Here is a 13680-nt window from a genome sequence, read left to right as displayed (position 1 = left end):
ATTTTTCACACATTTCACAGTTACAAAGGTAATCATACTTATAAACTATTGTACTAAGCAAAAAAAAAAGACATCATTACCCTGTATAGCAAGTAACAACAAAGAACATGTAGCAACATTATCATTAATATCACATTCAGTCGTAGACACAACAAGCTAAATTGTTTTGAAAATTGAAAATAGGGATCATTTTTCTTTTTTAAAAAGCCCCTAGTTAGGAATATTTAACTAAATGCATAGTAAACAATGTCAGTGGTCCTGGATAATTGAAAATAAAATATTGTGTGAAGTATTCAGTTTAGTGAAGATAAATTTTTAAAAACATGTCTGAGTATTTAATGCACTTTTCACAAACATTGTTGATTTATAACATCACATGAAATAAACATAATATAAGAAATACGAATATTCTACTATTTATTTAGAGTCTGATGTTTGCAGCTTTTAAGCTACTTTATGGTATCAAATAAATATAGCATAAAACATTTTTCTTATCTTGCCATGTTTTAAGTAGATTGGTGAAATGCTTTATTACAAAGTCAACTATGATTCTATTAACAGCAGATTAATGGGACTGAAACATGGCAACGGAAACTCTGCAAGCACATGAGAGAAACATTCTTCATTCAGCCATAGTGCATCTAGCAGTCCAACTACACTGAGACTGTTAATGTAGCTCACTATTAATGTTTATAGTTTGAGTTATTTGGTCATGTTTGATGTTTGTAATTAGTCAGAGCTTATTTTATTTTTTACAGTGGATGTGAGTGTAATATTTTATTGTGTTTGACTGTCTTATGGTTAGTTGTGCATTTGTTAGGATATGTTATTAACTCTGGCTAAGAGTGAGATCTGTGTGAGCGGTAGACCACTTTGGCTTAGGGAGCCATGATGCAATCTAGTGTCACCATGGACACTCTGCTTTAGACGCCACCGTTTCCAGTGCCGCGTAATTTCATGCTGGACCTGCCAAACAAGTAACAAAAAGGTAATATATTCCTAAATATTTTTATAAGACAACTGAAATAGATGAATATTTAAAGATACCTTTAGTGTATTTGGTGCTGATTCCAGTAAGCATTTTATTTCAAAAAAATTGCTGACCAAGCATCAGCTTCTCTAATTTATCCACGCAATTCTTTGTGCTTGAAATCATGCACTGTTGCTCATATTTCAACCAAAATCTGTAATGAGTGAGAGTGTTTGGTTCACTTACCTCTCCATTCAGAAAGCAGTATAGAAGTGCTACTATGAAGCCCTGTGAAACAGAAGAGTCACACAGTCACATCTCTCAGTGCATGGGCCATAGTCTGGATTTTAGACTAGTGTATGGTTACAGCCTGACAACAATCAGTAGTCCTGTTATGTTTTGAATAAAACACAACGGGTCATGCTTATGAAAAATAAACAATGACCGGGTCTGAGAATTCAAAAGCACTGTTTTTATTACTTTTATTTTTTTGTTTTATCACTGTTTATAAAGAGCAAGACAGCACTGTTAAATTCTCCAAAATGTTCTGGCAATAGTCTATAGTTTAAGGCAGACTTGCTTAGTTGGTGGTTTGAATGTTTCTAGAACCGCTGATTTACTGGGATTTTCAAGGAGAACAGTCTAGTATACTCAGAATGGTGCAATAAAAAAAAAAATCAGTGGCAGGTCTGCTGACACAAACACGTTGTTGATTAAAGAATGGCCAGACAGGCCAATGACAGAAAGGCTGCAGTACCTCAGATGACCACTTTGTACAATTATAGTGATCAGAAAAGCATCTCAGCATGCACAGAATGTCCAAGCATGTTGAAACTTGTGGCAGATAAGCTACAACAACCAAAGAGCAGGTTGGTTTTCACTCAAATCAGCCAAGACCAGAAACCAGAGGCTGCAGTGGGTGCTGACTCACCAAATCTAGGCTGGAAAATCTTAGCTTGGCCTGCTGAGTCTTGATTACTGCTGAGGCACACTGATGGTAAGAATTTGGGGCCAACAGCATGAATTCATGCACCCAACATGCCTTCTGTCAACACTCCAACAGTGGAGATCTAATGACAATCTCCTAATGCACTATGCCACAAAGTAAAGTTGTCTCAAAAATCATCTGGTTTCATGAACATGATAATGAGTTCAGTGTTCTTCAGTGACCTTCCCAGCACCCAGGGATATTGGAGAACAGGAGGTTTACAGCAAGAATTTGCAACTGATAAATCTGCAGGGGTTTGTGAAGTATCTTGACAAAATGGACTAGAATCTCAAAGGAGTGTTTCCAATATCTTATGGAGTCCATGTAACTAACAATTGAGGCAGTTTTTAGAGAAAGACCGGCACTGACAAGTAGTATGGTAATCCTAATAAAGTGTTTGGTGAATGTAAATGATAACAGGAACATGTTTTGGGGTCATTCTACACCAATAAAAGTAACTATACATTTATGAAAGTATGAGGTATCATTTTCTAATAAAAAAACAATAAAATTTGATAATAATGATGTTGATGGGTTTAGTCCTTCTAGTAATTTGTTTACCAGAAATTCCCTTAAATATTTTTCCAACATGAAGAAAGATCTTAAAGAAAAACAATTTCAGACACTTGACCTTACTATGTCCTTGACCATTTTAATATTAATTCCAAAATTGAATCAGTTAATCACATACAATGATAACTCCATATAAATAAAAATGCTACAAACATTCAATCAGTCATTTGATGTGGAATAAGCAGAATAAAACACTATAGGAGGAAAATGAACTTCTGGGTAGTGACAGAGCTTCATGTCTGGCTGCAATACAGCACCGCATTGTTGATAACAGTATAATCGGGTCAGGTTCCATACCTTATACATCACATTACCTGTGTGGAGGCCAGGGCGAGCTCAATGGCATTCCAGATCTGAAAAGTGAGGGTGCTGACTCCATCAGGGAAAAAAGTGAAGAGGGCATACTGCACACCAAACAGTGACACGAGCAGCAGTGTGGACTTGGCCAGCTTCCTTCATACAATACAGCAGACAAAAAGCATCACAAAAGTAGTTTAAACTAAAATACAGAATTGTTCCATCTGTTCTGTGTCTCTTCTCTTCATGTTTGCCTGGAAAATGTTTATGTGGTGCTCAGTGTTGGCTGTTTTGCGTTTAACTTACTTGTGCTGTTTAAACTCATTTCCAATTGTGTCCGGAGCTCTCATCTTGCTTACTATTGTTTGTATGATTCTCAAGAAAAACAGGAGGTTCATCTTATGTGTTATGATGAATGAAAAAAAAAACACATTGAAATATTGGTAAATTCCAGCAAAAAAAAAAAACAACAACAATGATGCTATTTATACAATAATAATAATAATAATAATAATAATAATAATAATAAGTATGCTTTAGAAAATTCTTCTGACTTTGGGAATGTGTGTTTTTATTTTGCTTACGGTAATGAATAGGATAACAGGAACTCTCAGAATCCACCAGATCCAACCTCTGCTTCTTGTCTCCCAACACCTACACACACACACACACTTCCTTTAACTCTGTACTGGAGGTTAGAATCTAATATTCCATTAAGCTATGTTACACATACAGCGACTTCATTTTCAATAAGTACTGGCAACCCCCATTGGCAACTAGATGGAGGTGTGTCCAGCGATGCAAGGGAAAAGTTTAACTTTATGCAAATAGTTTAGAACACTCCAACAAGAGTGAAAGTCTCTCTTTTTGGACCCAGAAAGCCCAATTTGTGTGTTATACAAAGACTGTTGAAAGATATACTGCAGCATGTGTGGAGATTTTGTAGAGCAATACATTATAGTGTATTAATATTATGGTCTGTGTGAACACACCCCTCATCCTCCTGCAGATATTTGGCGACACTCCACATGATGATGATGAGCATAGGCATGCCTGAGTGAAAGGGAACAGAGCAAATGCTTAACTCAACAGTGCAAGCTTGAACTTTCACTATTGCAGCATTTAACATTGTAATAAAATATCACAGCAAAATGTTGACAATAGCAATATAACCTTTTTTTTGCCAGGAAATGTTTACATAACTAGGCATACATAGCTGTGAGCATGTTTGAGAGATATTAATGTGTGTTAGTGTATTTGAGAAAATGTGATTCTAGAATCCGCTCTGGAATTCAAAGGAAAAAGGGAAAATAACACTTTGAGCATAATCCTACTGGGGCTCTGAATGTTTTCTTTTTTTAGAAAAGCTAAAATATTTTCTTAAGCAGTATTCTTTTAAACAGTAATTTTTTTTCTTCAAATGACTTAAATGTTACTTCAAATGATTAAATGTTATTAAGACTGTGAAGACTCCCACTGAAAGCATAACAGCATTTTGAATTTTATAACAATGTTGGAGATACTTGGACTATCCTCTTCAATTCAAGGTCAACAATTATCTATCTCTTTTTGTTTAACCTTGTCTAGTTTACCCTATCTTGATTAATGGACAACCCATTTTTCTAGAGTCAGAAAGCATTTGATGGTGCAGTGGGTAGTGTTACTATCTAACTAGTCCAGTCTGTGGCTCTTTTTCTAAACATGGGTTGCTGTCTTTGTGGAGATATTCATGGTCTACTTGTGTCCATGTGGGTTTTCTCTGGATTCTCTGGTTTCCTCCCACTCCTCAAAAACATGCTGTTAGCTGCTCTAAATTGATCCTGGATGTGAATTTTTGTATGCATGGTGACCAGTCATGGAATGCCGTCCAATCCAGTGTGTATTCCTGCTTCGTGACGTGATCTTAGGCTAGAATTTGGACCCAGTGTGACCATGACCAACATAAAGCACTTACTGACCATGAATAAATGAATTGTTGTCCATTCTCTTGAAGATTGTCAATAATTCTGGTGTGTATGTTTTGTGTGTATACATGAGAGAGAGAGAGAGAGAGAGAGAGAGAGAGAGAGAGAGAGAGCGAGAGGGACATACCCCAGCCAAAGCTGATGTACCAGTGCAGGCATTTTCTTGGGGAATGTAGGGAAAGATGGATGAGGCTGTGCAGGTAATGACCCTCCACCAGCAGCCAACTATAGTTAGCCAGTATGCCATAGTTAGAGAAAATCAGTGCAACTTTACAGCCAAGCTGAAAGGAAATACAAAGCCATATTTAACATAGTAGGATAATAAAACAGAGAACACTTTTAGTAAATTAGTGGTGTAAATTATTTCAGCTCATACTATTTATGTATTGCTAGTGTATGTGTGCATATTTGCCAGATACGAGGGCTGTGTGTGTGGTTGTGGGTGTGTACCGGGTGATATTCACAGTGGTAATAATCCTGTGACTTGTGTAAAGCTGCATCTCGGATGAAAATGAAAACAGCCCGCAAAATGAAGGAAAGAAATAGCTGCATGTGAATGAAATTCCGAGTACAGTGGAGCTTTCTGAGAAAAGACAACATTCCATAACGTATTTATATTACAGGCAGATTCATTTTTTTATATAAAAGCAACATATACACACTTACAAGGCTGTACCTGAACACACACAGCAATATGAGCGCAATGGTGAGGGAAATCACTGAGATGCTGTAGCCCACTGAGTACATGATCTTTACCCCCATGAAGTACTTATGTGATGCCAGCATCTACACATACACACACACACACAGTATCAGAACCAGATTTTTTTATGTAGATGTGCATCATTCTATACATAGTCTATACATACAACAACGGATAAAAACAAAGAAAAAACACAAAGCTTATCTCTTCTGCTGACTAAAGGGATACTTCACTGTTTTCAACCTAATGTCTGTCTATCACAGCACAGCAAGTTACTATACTTACACTTTATTTGTTTATCCATGTTAACATTTTTGGATAGCTAGGAGCTTTTAAATGAAAGACCGATGATTACTACTGTACAAGGAGACAGCAATTGAGAAATATTCAGAGCCATCATCATGAAATGCACCAGCAGTTTAAACGTATTCTAAAATTCACTGTTAACCAGAATTGGTGTTGTAGAAAAATGTTTATGATGTATACATATTTTAACTGGAATAATGTGAATGAATTTCACTACATGCAGCTTCAAAAATGTAATGTACTTCATTTAAAAGATTTGAAAAGCTTATTGGAACCATGACACCAACTACTGTTTTGGAATAATAAATCACTCAAACGACCCAGACATGTCTGCAAAAATACCAAGGACACCACAATTGGAGAAAAGTGCTCGCTATGTTTACTTGTTCCTGACAAGCTCAAGACAAGCCAGTGCTCCATCACTAAGGCAAGTAAACAAAGAATTGCTGTAGTCTAGACATGATGACAAATGTATTAATAATTCTCTATATATGATGTAAGGTTAAGGCTTTGTAGCAATATCCAGATATTATAATATATCTATGTCCCTGTTTATTTGAATATGTGTGTGTATGGTGCCTTTTGGTGGACTGTCATCACATTCAGGAACTTTTCCCACCTCACACCAATTGTTCCTGGGATAGGCTCTGAATACTCCTCAATCCTGTCCAGGATATAGCGATTACTTAAGGTGAATGAATGAATGAATGAATGAATGATGCTTATTTGTAGAATTTGTCAGGATTTTTTACCTGTCTGAACATTAGGACAGGCCTCAGCCTCAACACACCTGTTCCTCATGTGTCTAATTGTCTGCCGTTTTATTCCGACCTTGAGCAATGGTATCCTATTCAATGTGTTGTCTTCGTGGTCTCTGTTTCGTGTCCCTGTCTTGTTTCTTTGAGTTTTGGTTCCTTTTTTCCCCCTAGTTTTTTTTAGCTATCCTCCCGTTTGGGTCTGAATTTTATCTGACAGCACCCGTTTTTTTTATCTGTGATGACACCCGCTAACAATTTTAGCTCTCAGTACAGTCACAAATGTGTTAAAATACTTGCCTGTATTAATCAAACCTAATACACCACACATACAATAAAGAATTCGGTTGAAAAATGCTTAAATCCTTTAAATTACTATTAAACTACTGCATGTATGAGGTTGTGTTAATCGTACCATGTCTGTGTGTTGGTGCACTACCCCATTAAAGGATCCGCAGGCCAGCATGTATGGTGGGAACGGATCGGACCACCCATTCTCTGTACAGTTTCTCCTTACATTTCCTATGCATATAGATAAACACGTACAATCTCTATAATAACATAGCTGTGATGCATGACTGCCTCCAAAACCCCATCAAACCAACCTTTGACCCTGAGGAACGTGGGGCACTGCTGAGAGATAACAGTTCCAACCTCTGCATGAGGCCAACAGTTCACATCATCCCATAATACACTGCAACCTGCAGGGGTTACATAAGGGGAAATTATGCAGGCATTAGCATGATTTCTCTTTGAACATTATATACACAGAATGTTTCCCATTTATTAGATGAACTTTCCTTCTCTTTGACATTTAAGTTCATAGGTTAATGATGAGAAATAAACATAATGGTTTTGCTTATAATTATGAGAAATAAACAAAATGTTTTTGTCCATAATGTTTATAGGAAAATAATCTCTGCATCAGCCACAAATATCCTAGAACAGTGTCTTAAAAACTCTGTTCCCTTTAATATTGCACATCATATACAATAATGTGATAACAGATAATGTGATCTAAATGGTCTTCTCGTTCATAGTAGCTGTAATTGAGTAAGCCTGTCAGGAGATATAATCAGTCAGAAGAAATCAGGAACTGAACATGCACACACAAACATACACACAGTATCAATCATGAGAGCGGAACCATTCACATGCTGATGAATGCTTTCCTTTTAAGACAGGAGACATTCAAGGTTCAATTTTCTCTATATTGCTGTAATGTCTTGGTCTTGTGATGAACAGCAGGAAAACAGAGGCAGTTTGTTTTTGTAAGTGTGTTTCACACAGGTAGAAACAACTGAAAATCTCACTGTCTTAGATGATTTTATATGATGATTGAGAATACCAGAGAGAGAGAGAGAGAGAGAGAGAGAGAGAGAGAGAGAGAGAGAGAGAGAGAGAGAGAGAGAAAGAGAGAGAGAGAGAGACCTGTATTGCATTTGAGTGTTATTTTAATGTCAATGTACTGACAGACTGCTGTTTATGGTGTGCGTGCAAGACTGCTGTTACTGACAGCTCTAGTAAGCAATCATGCAGCCTTAAACTTCAAACTTTAAATTATGTTAAACTTCAAATTATGCAGACCATTATCTAAAAATATCCATTTGGACACATTCAGACACAGTGGGAAAAAAAGTAAATAACCTTGACAAAGGAAGAAAGTGACTCAATATAGTTGAGGTTGTGTGTGGGAACTGGTTAAGGTAGACGGGGCTACATGTTTAATGTGATAACAAGCAACGCTGCATCATGGTGGTTCTTCATATCGTATCAGTTTACATATACCAAAAATAAAATGACATGTTTGTCTATTAACAGAAACACATGGGTATGAAAACGTCTGATGTGCCCAGGTGTGTACAGTAATATGTATAACCCCGTGGTGTTTGATCGTCTGCTGAAGAAAACATTTTGGCTCTATGGATCTATGGATTACCTGTGGAGTTAACGTGTGTAATATTATCTTGGTGAATGATATTGTTGCAGTTCTCCTCTTCCTGGAGCCACAGGTACTCTGGATCACACTCTAAAGGGATGGATTTTACCTGCACACACAAAAACAGTCATTTGTGTTACATGACTATAAACACAGTAATAGGACTTTTATTGTTATTGCATATAACACAACTGCACATTTTGTACCACATGTTTTGCACATTATTGTATAATTATTTTATTACTCCTTATGTCTTATTCCTTTTTATCTACTTTTTTAATGTAGCTATTTATATACACATTCTAAGGAATGTCTCTGCAAATTGTGTATAAATGTGTACCTGTAAAAATAAAAGTCTTGAATCTTAAATAATTTACCATGGATTTTAAAATAAACTAATTCTGAGCCATGAGGTTCCAGCCCCTGAAATATCTTGTACATGTTTTTTGTGAATGTCTTTTCACATGGCACTTATTTTATACACATTTTATTACACGTACAGACACACACACCCACACACACACAGTATATGTATATATATATATATATATATATATATATATATATACATATATATATATATATATATATATATATATATATATATATATATATATATATCACGCCTTGCTTTTTTTTATCATTGCAGACACTGATTTTGCAGAATAAATGAATGATTATAAACATTGATTATATTTAATCATTACATAAAGATTATTATAATATTATAATATTATATAGTTATTTTTTTTCACTGTACAAACCATAAAAGCATTTTATTAAATATTCCTAATAATCGCTGTAATATATAACTCACGCGTGTACAGAAAGTTATGAGCGCCAATACTGCAGCTTTGAGGAACTCCGAAAGCTTCATTGTGCTGTAGATGAAGCGACGCTCTCACCACCACCTGCTGCACAGATGTTAACCTTCTCTAATGTTAACAGCACGCGCCTCTTCTCAGAAACCCATGTGGACATTTTTTAAGCTGGTATCCAGCATGACTGTGCGTGATGAGCATCAGTCCGCATCCGACAAATACAGCGTTACACTTAAAACAGTTTACTCGATTGTGATAAAGTTGACAATCCAAATATCCATTTAAGCCATGCAACAAGAAACGTGCTCACATCCTTTAGTCGAATATACGTTCACGTCCTGTACCTCATCGGGTAGGACCTCGAGCCCAAGTCCTGTATTATTTGACTTACTAGATGATCGAGTAACATAGACAACATGATGTGAAAATGACGTAGTCTGAGTCGCTTCCCATTTTTTGTTACCTTTTTGACCCCTCCTCCCTCCTTCCCCTCCCATAAACGAAAGAATTCCCACTAGTTGGTCATAGTGCTTCATATTAATTTCCGACTTCCCCAAACATCTTTCTTAGTTTGTGCAACCTTGTAAGACCAGAAAAGCAATCATCCTAAATACATTTATTATTTCTAATGTTGTGTTCCTCTGCAAGGTGGCACAAAAATAATGATATTCACTATGAATTAAATCATCTGTGGCTCTCTAAATGGCTGGTCACTGCTGTTTTTTGGACTTTCTTTGCTATCATTATATTTCCAGAACTTATGAAGAAGCCCATTTAGTGTGTGACTTATAACAGATACAATCATACATTTATTCATCTATTCAACTTTAGTAACTAACTTATTTTGTTCAGGGTTGTGGTCCATCTACTGTAAGAGCCTGTGTAGGACACTGAGCACATGTCAGGATTAACCTTGATGAGATGCCAATCCACTGGAAGACATAATACTCATATGCATTCACATCTAATGGGAAATTTACCAATACGCCTTTCTGGATGTGGTGTAATTTTTTTTTTCAATCATTCTAATCCACAATCGCTTCACCGTAATAACCTTCAGGCTTGTATTCTCTCAGCAACACTGAGAGATATTGTAATATTCTCCCACATTCTTTCTGACACCTTTGTTCTAGCTTCACAGTTCCAGGCTGAGCCCAGGTTACTATTGGCATTAGGTTTTGCACGACATCATAGGCTTTCTCTAGGTTATCTGGCTTCCTCCCACCACCGAAGAAACATGCTTGTATAGACTGGCTACTCGGAATTGCCCCATATGTGAATGTGTGCATAATGACTTATGATGGACTGGAGGTGGGTGTTTGCCCACCTTGTGCCTGGAATTACAAGGATAGACAGAATATACTGCAGAACAGGGGTATTTACATGTTTGTAATTGTGACCAGGCTGTTTTCTATTTACTATATTTATTTCCCACCCAGCTAGCTACTGTAGGTGCCACCCATCTGGTGATATGAAATGTTGATAGAAAAACAAAGGCTTTTGATAACTTTTTTGTTGAATTTTCTGATCACTTGTTGATTATTATTGGCTGTTTTGGTTTGACCTGATTTAGTGATTACCAGTTCTCACCTTTTAGTGATGACTTATCTCACAACTTCTGTAGAAGTACACTAGCATGATCATTTTCACTCAGGGTATGTACTCCATTGCAAAGTAAGTTCTCTTTCTCTCATTGTTCTCTCTCCCTCTGTAAACAATAGAGAGAGTAACAGATAAAGATTATGGCTGTTCTCGCCCATCCCCAGTAACCAACACAAACACAAGAGACTGATTGCATACAAATATGTATTACTTATCAGGGGTATGTGAAAGAGAGAAAGATGAGGTGCTCTATCAGAAAAATCTGTTTATTCATTATCCATCTGACGTAATTCCGGTTCTGTCGTGAAGCTCTTTATAGCTACTGCAGCTTTTGTTTGTAATGAGGACAGGAGAGTGATCTAGGCTCTGTCTGTCGTTCTGTAGAGAAACTGTTACTGTTGAGGTACATCAACCTTGTAAGGGTTACCTCAATTTATCTCTGTGACTGAAAATTTACCGATTTATGAACCTGCTGACAGTAATAACGGTCATTTTTCGACAAGGAGCATGTGTGTGTGAGCGAGAGAGAGAGAGAGTGCGGGAGAGAGGGAGCGAGAGAGAGTGTGTGTGTGAGAGAGCGAGTGAGAATGAGATAATGCTTAGGAAAGGACCAGTTCTGGACTTGCTCGAACTAGTCACCAGGGACAACTCATCTACCAAGATGTATCTCTCTTTTTCTCTCTCTCACGTGCACTCTCTGATTGTAACTGTGACTGGCTGACTGTGTACAATAAAAATTGAACTGTTTACACTTGAGACAACCATAACACACCTTTGCTGTGCCCAAACTGCTTTGTGCCAACACTGAATAGTGCCAACACCAGTTTCGGAAAATTTATCTAAATGCACAGAAATGTTTACAGAATTAATCATCTGGTGTTACAATGCTCTAGAAGACATGATTTGAAAATAGTTCACAATAACAAGGGCACAAAATGTCAAATGATATGACGTAACTAGTTGGGTTAATTCTCTTATCATTTGACACCCTTGTCTAAGTGGCTTTTCTCATATCAGTAAAAAAGCATCATTATGTTGGCTTTGTAGAAGAACATTCTGTTTTCCTATTTAAGCTTAGACAAAAATTTATCAAGAGTAACTCCTCCGAGGGCTTTCGAGCCATATGCACCAAATTCGGATGTCGTAGACCCTGGTCTGAAGTTTGTTGCTATTACTTTTATAAGCGATCCGAGTTCCGGTACTTCTGGCACCGGGTCTCAAAGTGGCCTTTTTCCCCATAGACTCCCATTATAGACTTTGGAGGTTTATAACTCGGCAAGGTTTCGAACTATCTACACCAAACTCGGCCAGCTCCTTTAGGGTGAATCTCTGAACAAACTTTTAAATTGGTGTACCGACTGGCCTTCCGGTTGTGCCGCAGCCCCGCCCCCAAAATATGCAAAATCAAAAATTAGCACAACATGGACATGTGACATATCAAAACACTCAGAACAATGAGGGAAACTTCCTCAAGAGTATTCAGATAATGTCACATGCTTGTCTCCACTTGCCTCCAAATGTTTTGGCACCCTAGCTTTCTGTCCACTTGCTTCTAAAAGTAAAACTGTCCCTTATGTCCACTCGCCTCCATAAAGCACCGGCCTTTGCGAATACATGCTTCATCAAAGCTAACATCAAAGTTTGTTGTGACGAACTTTACAAAACTAGTTAATATTGTCTGTGTTAAAGTGTTCTTTGGTGCAGCCCTGCATCAACACAGATTCTGTAGTGGTATTAACCTCAAAGTCCATGTAATGGTTAGCTAGGATGAAACAACCATAAAGACAATGAGGAACACCATGGTTATTATTAAAGCAAAATGGCATTTCACTCACTGTATATGTGCTCCACAGACAGCTTAACTAGGTACAATCAAACAGTTTGCATATGTGTTTTGTGCCAAGTTAGACAAAAACAAATGAAAGGATGGTCGGTTCTGGAGGAGGAAGAGTAATATATAATTCTTCCTTTCACATGCCTGTTTTATCTCAGTATTCTGTAGCTCAGGTCGAATACAACAGCCAGAGAACACAGATAATACAGTCAGTATGTCTACTTTAGAATAATGTTTTATTTCCAAAGGATGCTGGAATATATAGAAAACCTAAAACATTATGGAATTCCTCAAAAGAAATGTTATTTTATTCACCTGCATATGTATGGGGTGTGCTATTATAGGATACTAATCAACCTAATTTAATTATTTTCTTCTATTACAGTGTTTTATTACTTTTATGCCACAGCAGTTTGGCAATGATTACATTTTTTTTATATTAAGTGATAATAATATTAGAATTAAGTTTAATTAAATGTACAAAAAAGTTAAGTAAAAAACCAACACAATATAAAACTATCATTTACAGCTAGAACTACTTCAGATCTATGCTAGTGTAAAATTAAACACCCTTTGCCCAATAAACCTCCAGATGAGGGTGCTCTTTCGGAATAGATCGTAACCTGCTATAAAATGTGTATTTTTAATATTTAGTTTAGCATGACTTTTTTTTATTTTTCTGTGCTGGACATACATAGATCATGAGAGTTACAGGAGGAATAGACGGCCTATGACACCCATTGCACTGCACACACTTCCTGATGGCAAAGGATAGCTGAAATCATCAGCCTTCTGATCGAGTTAAATTATGGGATGGCATGGAAAACATGTTAAGAGGCTTCAGTGTGGATAGGTCTCGGGTAACTTTGCAAAAAATAAATATTATGTAGTACTTTCAGTTCCTATATTGTGTATATTGGTTAGAACT

At 36.8% G+C, this 13680-nt stretch overlaps 2 protein-coding genes across 2 annotated transcripts in view; one reads left to right on the top strand and one right to left on the bottom strand.

The window, feature by feature from the left end:
- On the bottom strand, positions 1-9734 carry sctr (secretin receptor). The gene is made up of 13 exons (XM_060876683.1): positions 9313-9734; positions 8496-8604; positions 7162-7257; positions 6972-7078; positions 5469-5578; positions 5243-5375; positions 4920-5073; positions 3821-3881; positions 3413-3482; positions 3135-3226; positions 2846-2984; positions 1217-1258; positions 1-966 (listed from the first exon to the last, which is right to left on the bottom strand). Exons 1-13 carry the CDS (start codon positions 9370-9372, stop codon positions 817-819), a joined length of 1323 nt encoding a protein of 440 aa, XP_060732666.1. The 5' UTR covers positions 9373-9734; the 3' UTR covers positions 1-816.
- steap3 (STEAP family member 3, metalloreductase) overlaps positions 1-13680 on the top strand; it is a 64046-nt gene that overhangs the window by 18404 nt on the left and 31962 nt on the right. The gene's annotated exons all lie outside the window — the stretch shown is intronic.

The sequence above is a fragment of the Tachysurus vachellii genome, chromosome 8 (assembly GCF_030014155.1).
Source record: "Tachysurus vachellii isolate PV-2020 chromosome 8, HZAU_Pvac_v1, whole genome shotgun sequence".
NCBI lineage: Eukaryota > Metazoa > Chordata > Actinopteri > Siluriformes > Bagridae > Tachysurus > Tachysurus vachellii.
This window is presented reverse-complemented; position numbering and strand designations above follow the sequence as displayed.

What these genes read in the sequence shown, in the direction of transcription:
- sctr (XM_060876683.1), bottom strand. Translation starts at nt 9,372, where the DNA reads ATGAAGCTTTCGGAGTTCCTCAAAGCTGCAGTATTGGCGCTCATAACT. An exon ending in TCATAACTTTCTGTACACGC is followed by an intron (nt 8,605 to 9,312) that starts GTGAGTTATATA and finishes TTGTGTGTGCAG; the next exon opens with GTAAAATCCATCCCTTTAGA. An exon ending in ACTGCTTTCTGAATGGAGAG is followed by an intron (nt 967 to 1,216) that starts GTAAGTGAACCA and finishes CTTGTTTGGCAG; the next exon opens with GTCCAGCATGAAATTACGCG.